At 42.2% G+C, this 21,998-nt stretch overlaps 2 protein-coding genes across 6 annotated transcripts; both read left to right on the forward strand.

Annotated features, from left to right (window-relative positions):
• Positions 1-878: 878 nt before the first annotated feature.
• marveld2a (MARVEL domain containing 2a) lies at positions 879-10,458 on the forward strand. 5 transcript variants are annotated; one of them, XR_005473038.1, is made up of 10 exons: positions 879-990; positions 1,764-1,863; positions 3,511-4,518; positions 4,764-4,984; positions 6,165-6,200; positions 6,364-6,506; positions 7,538-7,709; positions 8,183-8,233; positions 9,218-9,399; positions 9,551-10,458. XR_005473038.1 is itself a non-coding variant. In XM_038970454.1 (9 exons), the coding sequence occupies exons 3-9, from the start codon at positions 3,528-3,530 to the stop codon at positions 9,335-9,337; spliced, it is 1,734 nt and encodes a 577-aa protein (XP_038826382.1). In that variant the 5' UTR covers positions 879-990; positions 1,764-1,876; positions 3,511-3,527; the 3' UTR covers positions 9,338-10,458. The 5 variants fall into 5 exon arrangements, 4 of the variants coding, with proteins under 4 accessions (XP_038826382.1, XP_038826380.1, XP_038826383.1 ...); XM_038970454.1 differs by having other exon boundaries at positions 1,764-1,876; positions 9,218-10,458; XM_038970452.1 differs by having other exon boundaries at positions 9,218-10,458.
• A 1,821-nt stretch (positions 10,459-12,279) lies between these two features.
• On the forward strand, positions 12,280-20,825 carry oclna (occludin a). The gene is made up of 8 exons (XM_038970844.1): positions 12,280-12,374; positions 12,738-13,386; positions 13,517-13,684; positions 15,488-15,621; positions 18,419-18,604; positions 18,804-18,975; positions 19,334-19,375; positions 19,651-20,825. Exons 1-8 carry the CDS (start codon positions 12,325-12,327, stop codon positions 19,747-19,749), a joined length of 1,500 nt encoding a protein of 499 aa, XP_038826772.1. The 5' UTR covers positions 12,280-12,324; the 3' UTR covers positions 19,750-20,825.
• Positions 20,826-21,998: the final 1,173 nt, after the last annotated feature.

Below are 21,998 nucleotides of genomic sequence, written 5' to 3' on the forward strand. Positions count from 1 at the left end.
TATTTTCACAACCACGACACAGATGCATAATGATGTCGTGATCCCTGTGACCACTGTCAGGAGGTCCTTTAACATCAGTGAGGTGAAGGTTTTTTTCAGTGTTTGATAGTCACGTGCACAGGGTTGCAGGTGTGATTGCAGGGTACAGTGAACATCTTGTGTGTGTGTGTGTGTGTGTGAGGCAGACAGGCTCCTTCAGACAACCTGTTGCTGTTTAACGGCCTATCCCTGCTGCAACCTGGTTCTTATGAATTGCACATAACACCATTGGTCTGGGTTCCGGTCTTTTTCTGCTTTAGCCAATTTGCTGTTGTCTTTCCAAACTTGCTAAACATAAGGCAAGACAACATTGTGATGTTTTACTGTTGAGTTTAGAAACAATCGGATACCCAGACTATCGCATCAGGGATTATGTTTAATCAGTAACAGATCTTCTACTGGGTTGTGTTGTACTCTGCTGTATTCATTATAAAGTGTCCTTTGTCAGTTTATTTGACCATAGGGAATCACAACATCCCTGCAGAGAGAGAGAGAGGAAGAGAGAGAGAGAGACTGTGAGAATTAAAGGAAAGAAAAAAGAGAGAGATAAACAGTGATAGGCTACCTCTAGGCTGTGTGCCTACACTTTCGATATCCAGTCATAAATTAGTCATCAGTATCACTTCCCTAGTGTGATCTTATTTCCACACAGTCCTCTAGTCTAATTGCAGGTGCGCTCGATTTGGCTGATCTGACCTGGCCAGTGGGAGGACAGTGCACTTTAGGACTAATAAATGGGTCAAGCGGTGTGCCGGGACAGCTAAATCGGGCTCACTTCTTGGCGCGATGCTACAGGTAGATCGTACTTTTTCGACTGACGTCACTCCCAGGGATGGGCTTGTCACGTGGTTAAAGTCTGCGCTATCTAGTGGAAAACAACCTCTGAGCTGCAAGGGAAAAAACTGGGAGAAAAACTACTGGAGAAAACAAGCTAATTTAGCAGGGGCAAAGGTAAGCCCAAACTATTTCAACAACGCACTCTAATAATCACAATTTTTGTAAATGACCACGTAGACAGAAGCCTATAGCTTTACCATAACATATTCAAAAGCTACTTTTCACTCCAGTGTTGCCGGAGAATGGTGCCAAGTTTCTAATTCGTCGCGACTGCATTCGGATAGCCTATTGCCGATAGCCTTACCAAATGCACAATCCACTATTACGTCCAAGTAGGTTATAAACTTGTCTTTATTATTAAATGCGACAAAACTAAATCCAACATTCACAGACACTGAAAAGGTAGACTGAAGTGCCATGACAGCGAACGTGCCCTTTGAAACAACTGAGTCAGGGGTGCTGGATACAATATAACGTTAACGTTAACGTTACTGTATTAAGTTATATTTTGTTTCAAGTCAAGTGATAGTGTAATAAGCAATAATATAAGGATTCGCATGGTAGGCCTAATTATTCCTGTCTTTCAATGGTTGTTTTACTTCACCTGTGAAATACTCTTATGTGTTTGTTAATAGTGTTATAGATATTTTGAATGGTTTGCTTTAACAAATTGCAGGGCAATTCAAAATGCATTTTGAACAATTAAAATGCATTGTTTTATTTGTTTTATCAGTAGGCTATAATGATATAGTGCTTTAGCCCCGGGCTACTCTTTTCTTTTACCACCTATATGATTTTGGAGACTTGCATTTTTAGTCAATTACATTGTAGAATGTGTATCCATTTAATGTGTGTATAAACCCAAAGACTCATCTTTGTGTCTGCAGGTGATTCCTGGATGTATGTATGATCTGTATGTCCAGACAAGGTTTGCACTCTGACCTGCAAGCCAATGTAAGTCGTGCTGAGTGACTGCGTGTGAAAGAGGTATTCCAACACAGTATGTTCATTTATCATCATCTAATAACATCATTTATCCTCTCCAATTGAAGATGGCATGCTGGCTGATGATCATCAATAATATATTTTTGTGTCACTACTGCTAGTAATTAAAGCAACACTTCGCTGACTATCCAACCCTTACAAAAAAAGATTGCAGTTTTGAAACTGCAGTAAAAGTGCAGTAACTGCAGTCGACTGTGGTATTTTGGACGCAGTATTTGCAGCAGTTGTACTGCACTCTAACTCAAATCAAATGTTATTTGTCACCTGTGCCAAATACAACAGGTGTAGACCTTACTGTGAAATGCTTACTTACAAGCCCTTAACCAACAATGCAGTTCAAGAAATAGAGTTAAGAAAATATTAACTAAATAATGCAAAGTAAAAAAATAATATAAAATCAAAAAGTAACAGAAGAAAATTACATAACAATAACGAGGCTATATACAGGGTGTACTGCTACCGAGTCAATGTGCAGGGGTACAGGTTAGTTGAGGTAATTTGTAAAGGGACTATGCATAGATAATAAACAGCGAGTAGCAGCAGTGTAAAAAAAACTGCACTCTGACTGCAATCTTTTTTTCGTAAGGGAAATGACTCCAGTACTCAATAGTCCAATGTAGGCTAGCCTATTTGCCCACCTCCTTATTTAGTTGTGGCACAAAAATGTGTTCCTGACTCAACTTGCACTCATTCATTGGTACTTTTAGGGTGTTTTCACATATTGTCCTCTTTAAAAGAACTGATCGCAGTCCTCTTTAAAGTGCTAAATAACTCAGTTCACTTCAACTATTTTGTCCTCTTTGCATGTTTAGAAAGGAACCAAGATATTTCTCCAACATCTGGATCTGGCGCTCTGGATTTTTTACAAAGAGCAGGACAAGCCATCTTTTTTGGGGGGGGAACCTGAACATCATCATATTCTCTCTTTTGTGGGACCAATGTGAGGGTTTAGGGCAGGGGAAACGGTGTTGCAGTAGTCTAGTGTGTGGTGCGGGAATAATGACACATGAACCTGGGGAGTGTTGCGTTCACTTTGTCCTAAAAATGGGAACTGGACGACGGAATTCAAGCAAACCGAACTCAGATCACCTCTTAAGAATGGTCTCAGTTCGGTTCGCTTCTGGGGATCTTTTGAGGGGTCTGAGTTTTCTTTGGAGTGTTCACACTGCACACTGCTTAAAAAATTAAGCAAACCGCAAAAGAAAAAGGCTGAAAGGGACCAAGTGTGAAAACACCCTAAGGTACTCCAGTTCTCTACCATTCTTGATGACCTATGGTTTAGTGTTAGTTTTCTATGGTGCTTGGGTCAGCATATAGTTTTGGGCTGGTATCTATGGTTTGGTTTACCATTACATTGTGCATGTTTGGTTGACGTTATCAGTGGTGTGCCTGTTTTTTAAGTTTGGGATCTGGGATTTCTGATTGTTTTGACACATTTCCTGCTTCTGCTTTCCTCATTTATTGTGCTCTTGTAATCTCTTCTTGCTGTACTTATTTCATCATCATGCCAATCCTAAAAGATTTTTAATACTTTTGTGAAATATAAAAAGTTTTGATATTTAGCTGTTTTGAAAAGGGCACTATAACTTTTGTGTGTGTGTGTACTCGTGTGCGGGTATGTGTGTGCAGGGCTCATCTCTTTCCCCATGACCTCTGGAGGAGGTCCCTGCGGCCGCACTGAGCGTGTCCGTCATGAACCCCATTACGACCAGGTCCCGCCAGGCTCCCTATGCCGAAACGACCCCTTTGACCTTCAACCCCTGAGGTACCAGCGGAGCACCGAACTAGCCCTGAGCTCTGATCCCCTTCCGCCCCCTCCCCTGCCCGACCAGCCCCCTGTGGGGCCCGAGTATGACCCCAGCGTCAGTGAGGACAACCCAGACCCTGACCCAGATCCACACCTCGAACTAGACCCTGCCCTCGACATCAAACCGGTCCACCGTTTCATCCCTGACTCGTGGAAGAGCTTCTTCCGAGGGACCAGTCTCCGCAGCAGCAAGCCCTGCCCCATGCCTGCCTCCTCCTCCTCCTCTAACAACAACAACAGCACCAGTAGCGGGGTGCGCTGCTCGCCCCCACACTCGCCCTCCCTGCCCAGATCCTACCGGGACCCCTATGGGGGGTCAGGGGGAAGCAGCTACAACTCCCGCAAGGAGCTCCTGGGAGTGGGCGACCACCAAGAGTCAATTTCGGGACGCACACTCCACACGGCGCTCACCTACAGCGAGCGGGTGGAAGAGTACCACGAGCGCTACGGCTACATGAAGTCCTGGGCAGGCCTGCTGAGGATTCTGGGATGCGTGGAGCTGCTGCTGGGTGCAGCGGTGTTCGCCTGCGTGTGCGCCTATGTGCACAAGGACAACGAGTGGTTCAACATGTTTGGCTACTCCTCGCCTGGAAGTGCATATGGAGGCTACGGAGGGGGGATGTACGGAGCGGGCACCGGAGGGTCCTACTACTCGGGTCCTCAGACTCCGTTTGTGTTAGTTGTGGCGGGGCTGGCCTGGATAGTGACTGTGATATTGTTGGTGATCGGGATGACTATGTACTACCGCACCATCCTACTGGATTCCTCCTGGTGGCCACTAACAGAGTTTACTATAAACCTTGCCATGGCCGTGCTCTACATGGCTGCAGGTGGGTGGGACGTGAACTACACACTTTAGAGAGAGAATGCAATGCTATGTCAATGCAAACTATGATGATGGTTACTATTATTTGTGGTTCTTCCAACTGCTTAGCTGGTTATAGCATGATACTTGTAACACCAGTGTTGTGGTTGACTTCAGCATGGGCCATACATTTTATAATAATATACAGTAACTGTGTTGACACGTTGGATAAAAGTATTTACTAAATGACCATACTACTATCATTATTAGCTGTAGTCTACGTCAGAGACACCACGCGGGGCGGTCTCTGCTCCCTTCCCATCTTCAACAATGGCATCAATGGGGCTTTTTGCCGCACCGAGGCCGGACAGACAGCCGCCATCATCTTTCTGTTCGTCACCATGGTGATCTACCTGATCGGGGCCATTGTGTGTCTGAAGTTGTGGAGGCACGAGCAGGCACGCATGTACCGGGAAAAGTACGGCCTGGAGGTGAGATTGGGTGTGTGCCTGAGGCACGGGGTTGGGTTAAAAGTTAGGACTGAGAAGAAAGTTACACATCCTCACAGAAATGTAAGTTGCAGGTAACTAACACAAATAATGTACTCTGTGAATACATATTATTTGCTTTCATTGGTGTCTGAATCAGAAAATCCAACAGTTGATGCAAGCTTGGCAATGAAAATAAAGCTGTGCACGTTCACACTGCGTGATGCTCCATTGAGAGAACATTGTTCATTAGTGGATGGGGGTTGCCATGGTAGCTTGCTATGTTCTATGTTAATTGCTAGGCAGCTCAGGTACCACTTGTTCTATCGCTTTCATTCAGTTCTCATGTGAGGAAGAAAATCTGTTGTAGTTATGAAAAGATTGGAGCAATAGTTTTTGTTAACATTTTATTTGGATAGTCCATCTGTAGATGCTCTACAGACTCAGTAACATTTAAACTATCTTCTAACCCTAACCCTTTTTCGAGAACTAACCTGAACCCTTATTTTAGAACTAAACTTAACCTTGCTTAGCAACAGATAGTTTGACCATCTGTACAGCATCTACAGATGGACTTTCCAAATCAAGTGTGACCTTGTCTTTCTGTATGCTGTATACATTGAGTGTACAAAATATTAAGACCGCCTGATCTTTCCACGACAAACTGACTAGGTGAATGCAGGTGAAAGCTATGATCCCTTATTGACGTGACTTGTTAAATCCACTTTAGTCAGTCTAGATGAAGGGGAGGAGGCATGTTAAAGAAGGATTGTTAAGCTTTGAGACAATGGAGACATGGATTGTGTATGTGTGCCATTCAGAGGGTGAATGACCAAGACAAAAGATTTAAGTGCCTTTGAACAGGGCATGGTAGTAGCTGCCAGGCGCACTGGTTGTATCAAGAACTGCAACGCTGCTGGGTTTTTCATGCTCAACAGTTTCCCATGTACATCAAGAATGGTCCACCACCCAAAGGACACAACTGTGGGAAGCATTGGAGTCAACCTGGCCCAGCATCTCTGTGGAATGCAAAAGGGGGGTGCAACTCAATATTAGGAATGTGTTCATAATGATTTGTACACTCAGTGTATATGCAGTCTAATATTACAAAAATATAAGCTCTATTTCTTTTTGCAGAAGTGTCATTTTAGACTTGCACAACTTCTGTTTTGTTATTACGCAGATGCATACGACAGATTTCCCTGCGGCGAGGTCTTTGGTAAGCATTTACCGCTGAGCTTAATGTTTTTATTTATGGCTTAATGCCAAGAAAGAAATCTATGGTGTTGATCAGCTCCTTACAGTGTTACACATACTCCAGGTACAACCATGGTCTATATTTCATATTTCTATGGTTCTGTCTTTGTTCTTCTTTCTCCCAGATGCCGGTTCCAGAGCCAATTCAGGGTTCTACTGTGGTTCCCATCCAGGCTGCGGTACCCAAGGCAGGGCCACCGAAGGTTCTACAGGGAGCTATCCCTTCTGGTCACATCCCCAAACCAGTCATCATGCCTGACTATATAGCGTGAGTGGCACCTTCACACACAGGGCAGTGGGAGAGTAGTTGATACAGGGGTTTTATTGATAGAATTCAAGCACCATGTTCAAATCTGAATTGAGTTTATTTGAAAGCTTTCAGGGAATGCACAGAGATTTCATTGGTGCATGGAATTATGCTCAGGATGTAAAATTATTAGGACAAATATCTGCCCTGTAATGTTAAGCGGGTGTAAAAAAGGACAGTCAATCTAGCACAAAGGTAGAATGTGTTATGTGCAACGCTTACTGAGTCCTCTGGCGGTATTGTAAGTAGAATGTCATGTGGGCTGATTGTACTTCCCACTAAACAAAAACCATGAGCCATATGCAAATTCAAGCTCTGCCTAACCAGTCTAGACAGGAATTGTAATTTTATTTCTCTGGACATTTTGGGGGCAAATCCTAAGCGTTCAGGAGAAAAATTGCTTCTTTGCTGTTTTTGATCCCACACATTTTCGCCACTCGTAGTGAGCACAATGTTGAATTTTCGGCCTTCCTGATGTAAATATCCTTTGTTGTTTTTATCACTCCCATAACAATGACCCTGTTAGTTTTTTAGCCCTCCTATAATCATTAAGCCTGTTTAAGTTTAACACTTTACATTGAGTTGCCCTAATGCCTTGCAACTATTTTAGTACTCAGAATGTAATTATCCAGTTCTGCATGGTATGTACATATTAGGTTACATTGAATAGTAATAAGACAGGGAAATTGTGTTTCTAATTAGTAAAGGGTGTAGTAACTGTATTTACATTGACAACAATAACTGTATACCTTAATAAATATACATTTTGTAAAGTAAATATATGAATACCTTGCAGTAATACATTTAATTTATGTAAAGTGTGACTGATCTCTGTTTCACTGTAGTAAGTAGGCTACTCTGTGTTCTTTCTAGACCTGTTGTTGGAAGTAAAGTTACACTGTCTGCCATGGAGGAAGCCCCCTTTTCTTTCTGCCTCTCGTGTTGTAATAATGAATCTGTTCCTCCGCTGCCTACTCTCTTCCCCCCTGCAGTAAGTACCCAACCATCCGTACGGTCGATGAGCGGGACCAGTACCGGGCTGTGTTCAATGACCAGTACTCTGAGTACAAGGAGCTCCACGCTGACGTGCAGGCCACCACCAGGAAGTTTGACGAGCTGGACGCCATGATGCGTGCCCTACCCCAGCACCCCAACAGTCAGATGGTGATTGGCTATGTCCTGCTGTTACGCAATCACACATTCACTTCCTGTTTATTGTTTTTGTTCTTTTCTCATTGCTCGCATCTATTTGGTCTAAGAGTCTTCCTCTCTCTTTGTCTGCTGGAATTAACACTGATATTAAAAGAACTGGATAGGTGACAGGAAATAGCATTATAAACGTCAGCCATATTGCTTTCACCTAGCATGTTTTCAGATCAGTGCCGATGGAGACAATGAGAGGAAGCCATATTGAGAATATCAACACTAAATAGTTGTTTGTTCTGCTCTCATTGTGGTGCTCTGCCTCACCCCCCCCCCCCGTCCTCAGACTTCCTTGAATCCTCCCCCTCTATTTCCTCTCTCCTGTACTTCTCCACCCTCCACTTCCTCTCAAAGTCATCAAACTGTACTTTTGATTCCTGAAGTTTCCTGATTTTTGAACTCATTACAATCTTGCATTATCTTTTTTTCACCAGGAGTATGACCGTGTAAACAAAATCCTTCAGGAGTACCAGAGGAAGAAAAATGTGAGTTTGTCCCCTGCCTTTCTCTCAATCATTCAGCTACCCATTCACTAATTCAGTTGCCCATATTGTAACAGTTGCCAACTCCAATTGGCCCTATATTCAGATTAAAAGACCTAGCCTATCCTTGTAAATGAAGCACCATTAGCAGACAGGGTGTAGTAAGTCACCTGGGTGCCAGTGGTTGTTAATCTATACTGCCACTGTGGGAAAGATGAATCAAGCATGAGTGGTCAGAGAGAGGAAGTGTGGGTGTGTGTGTTGGTTCTTCTATCCTTGTGGGTCCTTAAAATAACAAAGTCCCACAAGGATAATAAAACAAGGAAACTTCTCCTTCGTGGGGACATTGGTTATTTTAAATTCAGGGGTTCGGGTTACAATTAGGGTTAGATTAGGATTAGGGAAAATCTTATATTTTTTTTTTAAGGAAATTTATTTTCGGTCCCGACGAGGATAGAAGAACATAACGTGTGTGCTTCTGTTCCGGCATGAGGGAGTATTGAATTTCCTTGCAAACCTTCTCACATGAATGGGCTCATTGTGTTTTCTCGAAACCTAGAGTTAGAGGAAACGGCATCACTTCATATTCAGCACAGTGCTGATAGTCTCTATCCTTCTTTATTTAAAAGGAGTGGGGTCAGGGAAAACACAAGCTGAACTTGTATAAAGAAGTAGTACTAAGCTTCTTCTTCCTGGCACACTCTAACTCACAAAGCTGTTTAATATCAGAATTATCCACGCTTGAATGCCAGAGTTCTACATGTGGCATGTTATTGGCCTTACATGGTCTTTTTGACATTTGACACAGAGCTAATTCATATGCATTATGCTTAGCCCATAAGAGGTTTTCTGCCATGCAATGACGCATATACCAGTAACTCTTTAAACTGGATTTTGATTTGCCAGAACATTGCAGGATAACTGATTGGTTTGGTTGGTTTGAAAATTCAAGACATCTGAAGCTACTCTTCTCTCTCTCGCTGTTAGGATCCTACGTTCCAGGAGAAGAGGGAGCGCTGTGAATACCTGAAGAACAAACTGGCCCACATTAAACAGAAGATCCACGAGTACGACAAGGTCATGGAGTGGAACGATGGCTACGGCTAAACCAGCATGGCCTATCTGTCTGGGGAGACCACTGGGAATCAGTAGGAGACCAGTTAAAACTAGTAGGGACCAGTTTAAAATAATGGAAAACATATGGGGACCAGTGCAAACAGATGGGAGCCATTTTTAGTTTAAATTTGATTGAATGAATTGAATGAAACCGGTTCAGACTGGTTGGAACGGTGGTTTAAAATGGTGTCCTTTTCCTTTCAGAGACTGCACTTCTTTTTGAACCGGAACAAGCTGGTTACACACCTGTACATTTTCTTAATTAAACCACAAAAGAAACTGGAGTGTGTGTGTGCGCATGATGGAGAATTGACCAAAGGGGCATCTGGAGCAATGCTTGACTTTTTTACTGAAAATGACCTTGATATGCAAACAAAGACAAGTATGGTACTGTAACTGGACATACCACTGTATATAAGGCCTTCTAATCCATTTCACTATACTCACGCAACACCAGCTGCTCAAGTGTTTCACAAAGGGAGAACAGGATTAGCCTATAATCCTTCAAACGAATGATGGATCATGGAAATTGTTGCATGCGTTTACACATTACATGCTTTTATCAATCACGTTTTTATACTCCCTCCATTCCTTGACTCCTAGCTCACTGAATCATCGGAACACTAGAGTAATGTGATTGTCATGTTGCAATCCATTTTTGTTTTTACTCAATCACTGTGCAAACTTTACAACCACTGTTCAACCACTATCCAAAGTTAACTTATGAGGTAACCTTGATACTATGGCTCACTTTGGGTATGGTTTACTACCTGAACTCTTCAACTGCTGTATCTCAAGACTGTCTGTGTTATACACTGACCATCTGGAGGATTTGTGAATTTCCAAATCATCATATTGTGAGAATCAGGTAACATACAGGTGTCCCTCCTGAGTGATGATTGTGCTTTTTGGAAAGTTTTTATGATCACACACAATTTCTGATATATTTAATGACCACACTAATTTCTGTGTAGTTTTAGTACCATGTTCTACCGTTTCATTAAACAACACTACTTATTTCCTCCACTTGTGTTAGACTAGCAGTTTGTAGTAGTGAATAACCTTTGCATGTGCCTTGGTGTGTTAATGTAAATAAATGTCTGTTATATTTATGTCTGTCTTCTATCATTTTGTGACTATGAACAAACATATCACTTGTTGTATTGCATTTAAATGTTGTCTTCCTGTATTAGACCAAAGGTGATATTTAGAAATGTTTTTGGGGGTTCTTTCGAAAGTCAGCCATGATGAATTGGTGCTTGCTGTCTTTGAGACTACACCTCTGCTATTGCATGTCTGTTTTTGTATTATTTAGTAGTAGGTCCTACAAGCAGAGCTGTCAGTTTGCCACTCTCCTTAAAAACATATAGTAAAATATGTCTGAAATTGAAAAACAAGCAGTTGTTGATAGCTCACAAGCTGAAATAACAGGGTATGCATACACTTGGCAGTTTACTTTTGTCATTGTTATAGTAAAGCATTTTTGCTGATGGAAATTCCATCGATTACAGTCTGCTTTATGCAAACTTGTGTGATATAGGCCTACTGCATCTGCAGGTATTCAATAACACTTGTAACAAACTAGATGTTTTCCATTATATGTGTACCACAGGGATGTATATAAATATGTTTGTAGTTTCTGGCTTTTGACACTTGCTTACCACCGAACTGAATGGAAGACATACAGGGGAAAGAAAAAGGCTAGCCTAGGCTACTCCCAGAGGAAGCCTCTTGTAGGCCTATCAAGCAGCCAAAATAAAACGTATTAGTGCACGTGCGTTTGACTTGGATTATTTTCGTTTTGTTTCACTTCTCTAGACTTTGTTTCGCTTCAATAAATTTTTCGTTGTAACAACTCTTCATTGTGGTACTAGCCTGCCTGATGGAGATGAGAGGAGGAGACCCGACACCCTACACATTCGGGGGCGGGGAAATGTGGGTGTGTGGTGTGTGGTGAAGGGGCGGGTCATATTTTGATGAATCCACACCTGAACAAGGTGTGGCCTGTTATTGAGAATCGGACGGAATTTCACCAGAAACCACTGGTGTTAGACGCGCTGACTATTTTCCAACAGGTGAGTGGTTTGGCTATATTTTGTGGAACATTTGTTTCATTGTGAAATCGTGTTTGTGGTAAGATCACATGATCTTTTTTCGCAATGTTATCTTAATTTTTTTAATAGGAATTAAAATGTCGTGTTGGAAACGCAACAAAAGTGTATTTTTTGTATCAACATTTGTTCAGCCTAGTTCAAACGCTTTACTGATATTATTTGATTGATTATGAGTAGCCTATGATTTAACACCGGGATCATCAACTAGATTCATGCAAGGGCAGATTTTTTACCCCCTTTGAAGCGGATAGTCGGGGAGGAGCTGAAAATAATTACAAATAGTTTGTCGATTGAAAATTTACTTCATGAATCTATATTATGTTTGCCTTAAACATAATCATTTCAAACCATGCTTATATTTGTTTTTACAGTCTTTTATGTCCAACAGTGACATTTGTTTTTGTTCATAAAACTTGGGGGGCCAAATAAATCCACCCGCAGGTCAAATTCGTCCCGTGGCAGCCAGTTGGGGAACCCTCATTTAAGAAATCAGTAAAACATGTCAGTTACTGTGTCATTATTCAGGTTCAAAATGTTACAGATATAAATTTAACCTGGTTGATAAGCCATATGGCTTATGTGGATTAGAGAATACTGCAGATAATTGTCCTCTCATTTTTTAAAAGCTGAATACCCCACTGAAAACACCTCTTTGTGGACTGTTTTTTTTTTTTGTCACACTTGTTCTCACTGTTTCCCTTGGGGAGGAAGCCTTGTGTCATTATTCCCTGTGTTTTGTAACCCTCCTGTGGACACTGATGCAGTGAGCTGTATGTTTCTTTGCTTTATTCTAATGTTTTTCTCTCCAACAGAGCTCAAACAGTTTTAAAGAGAGAGACCCTTCGGGCCCCTGTGGATTCAGGAATGTCTTCCAAGCCCAACGGGAGTCCGCCTCCCTATGAGTCAGATGGATAGTGAGGCTTAACTTTTACTTTACCCCTACTATATCTTTGTCAAAAGGTTTATGACCTTCCTGACCTATACATATTTGATATACTTGTTTTGGTGGAAAAGGCATGAACTTTTACCTAAAGGTTTGATCTTGTATTATGTTTATTGAAAACCATAGTAGTGCGAATAGTCATACTATACGAGGTGTTTGCTCAATAGAGATTGTAGATTGTGTTGTTGACCCAAGGCAGTTTATCTCTCCTCTATATGTGTCTCTCACACAATTGTCTTTGCTAACTCGCTCATCCTACAATTTATGTTCCTACACTTGACACCCACACTCTGTTACAATCCACGTTTAATCGGTTGTCTGTCTCCCTCTGCAGTCATGAGCCACCCCAGCCGGCGTATTCCTACTACCCCGACGATGAGTTCCAGCACTTCTACAAATGGACGTCTCCCCCGGGCATCATCAAGCTGATGTCCATCATCGTCATCGTCCTCTGTGTGGCCATATTCGCCTGTGTGGCCTCTACGCTGGCCTGGGACAGCCAGGGGGCCATGTCTGGCTTCGGTGGTTACGGGGGCAGCTCGTACGGGGGCAGCTCGTACGGAGGCGGTGGTTACTCGGGTAGCTTCGGTGGTGCTGCCTATGGCGCCGGTAACAACTATGGCTACGGCGGACTCGGAGGGAACTACAATGACCCTCGCACGGGCAAAGGATTCATCATTGCCATGGCAGCATTCAGCTTCATCACGGCCCTTGTCATTTTCATTATCGTGGTGTCGAGGCAGGGCCTGTCGGAGTCTAGAAGGTTCTACCTAGCTGTGGTGATCATCTGTGCTATCCTGGCTCTGCTGATGCTCATAGCGACTATAGTGTACCTGGTGGCGGTGAACCCCATGGCTCAATCTACAGGGTCGATCTATGGGAGCCAGCTGGCAGGCCTGTGTGCCCAGTACCAGGGCCCCCAGGTTTCAGGAATGTTGGTCAACCAGTATCTCTACCATTACTGTGTGGTGGAGCCTCAGGAGGTGAGTGTACTTTGTGTGTGTTTGTGAGAGAGGGGATGTATGTGTGCCTCCTTTCACCGCATACTTCCTCTCATCTCTGTGGTGGTGTCTGGGTCTGTGTGTCTCACCCAACTTCCCCATCCCGACCCAGGCCATAGCGATAGTGTTTGGCTTCCTGGTGATGGCGGCTCTGATCATCATGATGGTGTTTGCCTTAAAGACGCGCCAGAAGATCAGGAACTATGGCAAGTCCAACGTCCTGTGGAGGAAGGTGAAGATCATCAACGAGGAGGCCCCGCCCCAGGACGTGGAGGCATGGGTGAGTTAGGGAGTGGATGGGCACACATGGGGGATGAATGTCAAATATATTTTTTAAATTCCTTGTGTCCTCTCCTGTCTTTCACTTGCATCCCACACAAAACCTCAGAGGGGAGGAAATGTGGAAACAATGATCAAAGGAAACACACTTGTAAGAAATGAGACAATACGGTTTCATATTGATCTCACCTGTTAGGCGCTAACAGATCAGTGATCATGAAGGATAGGACAGAAACGATTGAAGACATTTTACACTATTGAAATGCTCTCAGATTCTATTCAAAGGTAATACTTCCTCTAAACATGTACAGCTACAGTGCTAGAGGTAGGAAATCGTATCTGCAGAGTTTGTCTGACCCTATAGTTTCTATCCCTTCCTGAAGGCTGTATGAAGAAGGAAGAAAGGAGGGGACATTTTTTTTAGACCGTTCCAGTTGTTATGAATGACAACCTACACAGAATTGTAGCACTTCGTTGCCTGTTGACTGTTTTGTTCTACAGCAGTAGTCTGATAGGTAAAGTAGTAAGACCTGTTCTCCCAGAGTCAGCAGCATTGGAGGTATGAGGAGAGAGCTCTCTCACACTCAGTTTCTGGGTGTGGTTTGTGTATGGTGGTTTCACTCTCAGTCAGTAAAATGGCGGAATAAGGCCCTCAAAAACAAAAATGGCAGTTGGGAGGTATATTATTTCAAGAGGTTGTCTCTGTTGAATGAGGACAGTAAGCAGTTAAGGAAAAACATGGTCAATGCTCAAAAGTAAAAAGATGAGTCAACGATGAATCATGGTTTCTGAAACTGTTCTTAGAACACCCGCTTTCCACATACCTAAATCATGATAATGAAGTGTGACTTCAGTCAAGATAGTAAGTGGCTGATAGTTAAGGTAAGTTTCAGTATGGCCCAACAAAATGATTTAACATTTACACACTGCAGCTTTTTTCACCAAACTCACAGCTGGTATTTGAGTTTTGCACTAGAGGACAATGTGAAAGAGGAAGAGCTGGTCTAACTAGTATTTAAACCCATGCTGACCAATACAAGCAAAGTAGACACATGCACAACATTACAGAACAGCAACATGACCCTGAGAAACTGAAGAGGCGGTGAAGGGCTGTGTGGCTCGTGAAAACCTTTCTGAAATTGCTGAGGCAGTGTTATTGCATGGATGAGTGTGTCTTCCCTGGTCTACTGATTACTCTGATGGGAAAATTCTGTCTGTCTACAAATGACACCTACTTAGTACCTACCCCTTATGCACTTGTGGAGATCTGAGAGGAGTGGATAGGTGTAAACCATACTGTGAACATTCCACTTAGCCTGTCAGAGGTACTACCATATTGCTAGCCTTATACCTATGCAATTAGCTATTTCAGATTTGAACAAAGTCCCAACACCGACGCTCCAAGCATTACTGTAGTGGCTGGCTTTGCTCTGGGAAGTATTTCTGCTTGTTTTTTTGGACTGAAGGAAATCCCAAGTCTCAACCTGTCAGTGTAAATGTGTCTTATTATCAAGTTGGTACAACGTCATCAAATACAGTATGTCATTGTTTTGATGAGGATTCACTCACTCTAAGCATGATGTGGCATTTCACTCCCCAGAGGTATACTTCTATTACTGTACATCTGCATTTCAATGCCCCCCTCTACATATATAGGCCTACCTGTTCAGATGACACTTTTTCAATTTGTATCTCAAGGTGGTTCCGTTGCCACAGTACAAATATTATGATTATCTTGCCTGTTGTGGCTCTCTCAGCTATTGTGAGTTAGGTCACTGAAGTATATGTTGTGTCCCCTCTGCAGGTGAACAATGTGTCAGGTTTTCCTGATGAAGGTATGGTGCTGACCGACTACCCAGAGAAGTTTGGAGGATCCAGGAGTCACCTGGACGACACCAGCACCAACTACGACAAACCTCCCTACAATGACAGCCCAGCGTGAGTACAGACAATACAGTACAGTTACAAACAGGCTTACACTGCAACTACAGCCCACTTTAGTACAGACTAGATTAGATGTGGAATTTATCAAAAAACAATTACCTTATAATGTCTTATCTCATAATGTTATACTGGGAATTAAACAAAGAGATTTTAACTACCAAAGGGAAGGAAAGCTATCTACATGGGTGCATGGAACATTAGCTCATGAAACAAGATGGTGGTGGCCTATTTAAGTCATTACGTTTGCAGCCGACACAACAGTGGTAGGCCTGATCAACGACGAGACAGCCTATAGGGAGGAGGTCAGAGACCTGGCCGGGTGGTGCCAGAATAACAGCCTATCCCTGAACGTAACCAAGACTAAGGAGATGATTGTGGACTACAGTAAAAGGAGGACCGAGCACGCCCCATTCTCATCGACGGGGCTGTAGTGGAGCAGGTTGAGTTCCTTGGTGTCCACATCAACAACAAACTACAATGGTCCAAACACACCAAGACAGTTGTGAAGAGGGCACGAAGAAGCCTATTCCCCCTCAGGAAACTAAAAAGATTTGGCATGGGTCCTGAGATCCTCAAAAGGTTCTACAGCTGCAACATCGAGAGCATCCTGACTGGTTGCATCATTGCCTGGTACGGCAATTGCTCGGCCTTTGACCGCAAGGCACAACAGAGGGTAGTGAGTACGGCCCAGTACATCACTTGGGCTAAGCTGCCTGCCATCCAGGACCTCTACACCAGGCGGCATCAGAGGAAGGCCCTAAAAATTGTCAAAGACCCCAGACACCCCAGTCATAGACTGTTCTCTCTACTACCGCATGGCAAGCGGTACCGGAGTGCCAAGTCTAGGACAAAAAGGCTTAACAGTTTTTACCCCCAAGCTATAAGACTCCTGAACAGGTAATCAAATGGTTACCCGGACTATTTGCATTGTGTGCCCCCCCCCCAACCCCTCTTTTTACGCTGCTGCTACTCTCTGTTTATCATATGCATAGTCACTTTAACGATACATTCATGTACATACTACCTCAATTGGGCCGATCAACCAGTGCTCCCGCACATTGGCTAACCCGGGCTATCTGCATTGTGTCCCACCACCCACCAACCCCTCCCTTATGCCACTGCTACTCTATTCATCATATATGCATAGTCACCTTAACCATATCTACATGTACATACTACCTCAATCAACCTGACTAACCGGTGTCTGTATGTAGCCTCAATACTTTTATAGCCACGCTACTTTATATAGCCTGTCTTTTTACTGTTGTTTTATTTCTTTACTTACCTATTGTTCACCTAATACCTTTTTTGCACTATTGGTTAGAGCCTGTAAGTAAGCATTTCACTGTAAGGTGTATTTAGCGCTTGTGACAAACTTTGATTTGAGAAGATTGTTCTGTTTTCTACATATGTCAGTGCATACCAGTGTAGTGCTTCCACAGTAATGGCAGGTTTGAGGTTGATCCGAATCTTATGGTGTTATTCTACACAGCTGGGAGGGGACGATAGCAAGTTAGGGCTTGCTGCTGTACTGAGATGACTGGGCGTGTTTGTGCAGGGGTTGTGGGCATATGGGATTTTCTGTGCAGAAGACAGAGAATGTGGAAATGGGTAAAATCTTCCGTCCATTTAAAGTCCATTTACTGTAAGACACTGCTATGAAAGGACAATGGGAATGGTAGGTGAGGGCTGTAGTGAAGGAAGTGTGACATTCCTTATTTCCCCTCCATCTTACTATGACATCATCACATTGAACAAGTCTGTATTTCCATTGTTGGAGAGGAGAAACTGTTGTCTTGTGCAACATATTGAAAGTCAGGCATAAACTTGCTTGGCATTTCACCAAGATTGGATTTGTTTTTGAATCAAATTCTTCAAAAAAGATGTCACCAGACCCCTTGTAAAAATAGGCTATCATCCCATGATCAGTTATGTACATTACCTAGTCCCAAATAAAAGTTCAGAGTGGTTGTACTATATTTGTAAAAAGTGTTTATCGCACAACCTGGATATCAGACAGTTGTTTTTAAGGAAAAAAAACCGTGTGTATCTCTGGGATGATTATCTTAGATGTAGGAACTTAGAAAGAAATACCACCCCTGGACTCTGGAATGCAAGACATGTGGTGCGTGTGTGTGATCACACAAATAGCTGGAGAGAGTGGTCTCATGTCAGAATCATCCTTTTATTATCATTATTTTGCATGAGGAAATCTTTCTGGCAGAACGAAATGTTCATGTTTCCTGTAGTGCAATCATCAGTCTTGGATGGTACTGTAGGTCAACTCATGGCTTAACTCACCCCAGAAAGTCAAGCAAAACGACATACCTTAAGTTTGTAACCTTTACGCAACTCAACCACCAACTCAACCAACGACTGGTGACTGAAATACACTAATGCACCTTGTCATGCTTTTTTGAAGCAGAAATGTTTTGCTTTTATTTTTAATTCACCATTACACAACATTAGTGTAAATGTTTTCCGCCCTGTCAGCAAAGTAAAAATGGGCAGTGCAAATATGGCACTTTAAAAAAAAATGTATTTATATTTTTTAAACTTTTGCTTGTGGCAGTAGCTGTAATGGCCTACAACAGCAATCCAACACTAACTTGAAGTATTAGCAGGTAGACCGCAGCATTGATCACTGCTTAGGAGAGGTGAAGCATTAACTGATCTGGGTCATTTTGGTTCGTCAATGGTTAATAATACTAATTTGATCAGTTTGTATAGGGGCAACTCCATTTCGTAAAGTACTAAATCAAGACTCCCATCTTTCCTTGTCTGTCTCCAGTCCTCCAGTAGTTTGTGACTTCCCTGTGCACAGTAGCGCCCCCTACAGCAGTGGCTCAGAGATGGCCAGCTCAGCAGCAGGGAAGCCCAAAAAGAGACGGGCCGGTCGTCCTCGCCGTACTGACGGACAGGATACAGACTACGCTTCCTCTGGGGACGAGCTGGACGACGACAATGACTTCGACAGGTACAGAGAGAGTAACAGAATTACGGTTGTAGTGATAATGGTTGTATGTATTTTAGTTGACAGCTACTATTAATACTACAAGATTGAAGTTGCTGTTCTGTGCCACAAAGTCTGAAAACATATTGCCGTCTAGGTTTCCACAATAACATTTTCAAGTGTATTCTGACACACCCTCTCCCCCCTTTCTCTCTCTCCTCAGTGAGTTCCCCACCATTGCCAATGAGCAGGAACGTGTGGACTACAAGCGTGAGTTTGACCGGGATCACCAGGAGTACAAGGACCTGCAGGGAGAGCTGGACATCATCAACAAGAGCCTGTCAGAGGTGGACAGAGAGCTGGATGAGCTGCAGGAGGGAAGCCCCCAGTTCCTGGTGAGTTTGAGGGAATCAGTTTGGTGAGGAATGGGCTAATCTTGATCACATAATGACTAGTTATTTGGGAAGCAAGGTGATTTTGTTGATCAGTGATTTTGACTACATTCAGACTGCACAATCTCAAATGTGCACTTTAACTAACTAGCTAGGGTCCTCTAAAGGTTTCCTGGTCAGGTCATGTGGCCAGTAAAAACTCTGGTCCCTATTTATAACATTGAGATAATGTCCATGATATGTTGCATCGTTTCCTAATCACATGCTAACTTTAGGGTGTGGAAGAAAGGGGTCATGAGAGGGATAGTTGTTTGAGAGGTAGATTTGTTTGCATTTTCAATAATCTTTCTCTGCCCTACAGGATGCTATGGAAAAGTACAACAGGCTAAAGGACATAAAGAAGGTACGTATCCAAAACATTTAAGCAACTCCTCTTTGTTTGATCTACTTCCTTATGTACTCCCTCTTGTGTCTCTTCTGAGTACTACACCCCAGTCCCACATTGTCAGGAAGTTTGAGAAAGTACATGTGGTTATCATGTCCCTTGTGAACTGATTTAGAACCAGCTTTCGATACACTTGTACTTACCACACTTATTATAGTCATAAAACAAAACTGATCTCAGACCAGCTACAGAAGACAATGTACCTTCATTGGCCCATTCTTCCTGGTCTACAGTCAGCAGATTACCAGTTGAAGAAGCGCAGGTGTAAATACCTGAAGGCCAAACTGTCCCACATCAAGAGGATGGTCGCTGACTACGATCGCAGGGCCTGAACTTCCTGTCACCTGACGTCAGCCAGGATACTTCTTCCGGTTCAGAGTTGATGCCAGATGTAACACTGGGGGTTTGAGTCAGATTCTACTTATTTCTTTGGCTCTGCTCTAGTAACACTAGCATATCACTTAGAATTAAGCAATGTATTGAGCATTTATTATAAGTGGTATGCTTGTGTAGATATAAGAACGTAACCTTTGTAATTTAGGTTTGTGGTTGCAGTATACTAAGCATCTTCACTGAGAAGTGTCTGCCCAAGGATCTCCACTGTGATTGGATGGATGTGCTAGGGATCAGCCAATCCACAGTATACTACAAAGCTGTTAAACATGAAGTATCTCGCACATACTTCCCGAGACAATGGCTGTAGAAATATGTGTGGGTTTTGTGACTTTTTAAAAAAATGGGTCATTTGAATGTGCAGAAATAATATATTTATATGACTGCATTAAGTTTAGTGTTCAAAGGCTTGTGTTCATTCTTGTTTCGTATAATGAATGGTACTTAGAGTGCAGTTTATCCTCACTCTGTTGTCTGTTGGTAGCCATTTTAAGGGATGAGACAAAATGACAACCTCAAACTGTGATGTTGTGAGATGGATTTCACTCTGATACATTAGACATTTTTTACAGCTTCCTCTTTTAGATGAGATGTTAACTTTTTATTCTTTCACTTTCTATTTTCTCAACCTCATTGTCAGGTTTTGATACTTATACTTATGAAAGGTTTGCCATTTGTAAATATGTGAATATACTTGTCTCTTTATGTACTAATGCTTTGTCCCCTCCTGTAATTTTTTTGTCAGTTGCTAAAGACTTTGAAACTGTTGTAAATCATTATGCATTTGTTTCATGTTCTGTTTTACTTTTTTGACCTAAATGTAATATATTCAAGGTCACTTTATTAAAACTGAAAATTCAATAAAGATTTGCGTAACAGTTGAAATCAACCCAATCAATTTTTTTCTATATGGTCTCTTAAAGACATTCTCAGGTTTTTCAATGTGTGAATATACTGTTATATACTTAGTTATATTGATGTAATATGGTCTGCGGTCTTTTGTCAGTTGCTAAAGACTTTGACTTTTTTTTTTAATCAAGATGCCTTAAGGTCTTTTTAAATAAAATAATTAAACAGCACTTTTTTTGCAATAACTTATTTTTAATACCAGTACTTTTCATTGTCAGTCTACTGCGAACACTATTAATCATAGCTAACCAGCAATTAACACTTTTATAACGTGGTCAAACCATTACTTATCTTCAGGTCGGAAAGTCGGCGCTCTAGAAAGATGCCAGAGTTTCCGACTTGGCGGTTTTGAAGTGTCTGTCATATCTAGGAGCTACTGCATAAGAATGCTCAGAAAATATATTTTTGTTTTTGGACACATTTAACCCCTTATTTTTGAGCACAAAGATACCTTGAGTCTTTTTTCACCTAACTTTTAATCTAATTCCAATGACAGGCAATTTTTTGGGGTTGATTTCATGTTAGTTGACGACAATCAAATTTGGCCTAAATCAAAACTAGATGTTGAACTGAAAGCTGTGCCCAGTTGGAAAATAAAGATGGCACTTCTAAAAGCATATTTCACACCATAGCCTGCTGAATTTGTAAGAACTTTTTTCATTTTGATTTTGGCACAAATGAAAATGTGGCACTGACTCGCTCATAGACTTATGTTTCAGCATTGTCTCAATGAAGAGTTTGGCATTCGACTAGTGCTAGCCATGTGCGACATCATGCACGCGCAGTTACAAGCCTGCTGAGTTAGCAGCAGGCAGACGAGCAATATCCACCTTCGTAGTATGGATGAAGCCTAAACTGCAATGTGAAACTAACTGAAGCTGGTTATCTTTAGAAAACCCTGAGTAGATCTAGATTGCAGACACCAATCCGGTGAGTCTTTTGCATTAATATTTGTGTAATTGTCCTGCTGAAAAATTAAACTATCCCAGGGTTAGGGTTTCAGAAGACTGAGGTGGGTTTTCCTCTAACTTTTTACCTGGACTTTGCGCTTTTCATATTTTTTTTGATCCTGACATAGTGCCTTCAGAAAGTATTCATAACCTTGACTTATTCCACTTTTGTTGTGTTACAGCCTGAACTCAAAATAGATTTTTTTCCTTCATCCAGCTATACACAATACCCCATAATGACAAAGTGAAAACATGTTTTCAGAACATTTTGCAAATTTCTAATTTACATAAGTATTCACACCCCTTAGTCAATATTTTGTGGAAGCACC

The sequence above is a fragment of the Salvelinus namaycush genome, chromosome 31 (assembly GCF_016432855.1).
Source record: "Salvelinus namaycush isolate Seneca chromosome 31, SaNama_1.0, whole genome shotgun sequence".
Classification (NCBI taxonomy): domain Eukaryota; kingdom Metazoa; phylum Chordata; class Actinopteri; order Salmoniformes; family Salmonidae; genus Salvelinus; species Salvelinus namaycush.

Bases quoted from the DNA above. Each gene is read 5' to 3' on its own strand.
- marveld2a (XM_038970454.1), top strand. From the start codon at position 3,528: ATGACCTCTGGAGGAGGTCCCTGCGGCCGCACTGAGCGTGTCCGTCAT. The intron at 6,507-7,537 runs GTGAGTGGCACC...TCCCCCCTGCAG, and splicing joins ATCATGCCTGACTATATAGC to TAAGTACCCAACCATCCGTA. The intron at 8,234-9,217 runs GTGAGTTTGTCC...TCTCGCTGTTAG, and splicing joins AGTACCAGAGGAAGAAAAAT to GATCCTACGTTCCAGGAGAA.
- oclna (XM_038970844.1), top strand. From the start codon at position 12,325: ATGTCTTCCAAGCCCAACGGGAGTCCGCCTCCCTATGAGTCAGATGGA. The intron at 12,375-12,737 runs GTGAGGCTTAAC...CTCCCTCTGCAG, and splicing joins CCCTATGAGTCAGATGGATA to TCATGAGCCACCCCAGCCGG. The intron at 13,685-15,487 runs GTGAGTTAGGGA...TCCCCTCTGCAG, and splicing joins CCCAGGACGTGGAGGCATGG to GTGAACAATGTGTCAGGTTT.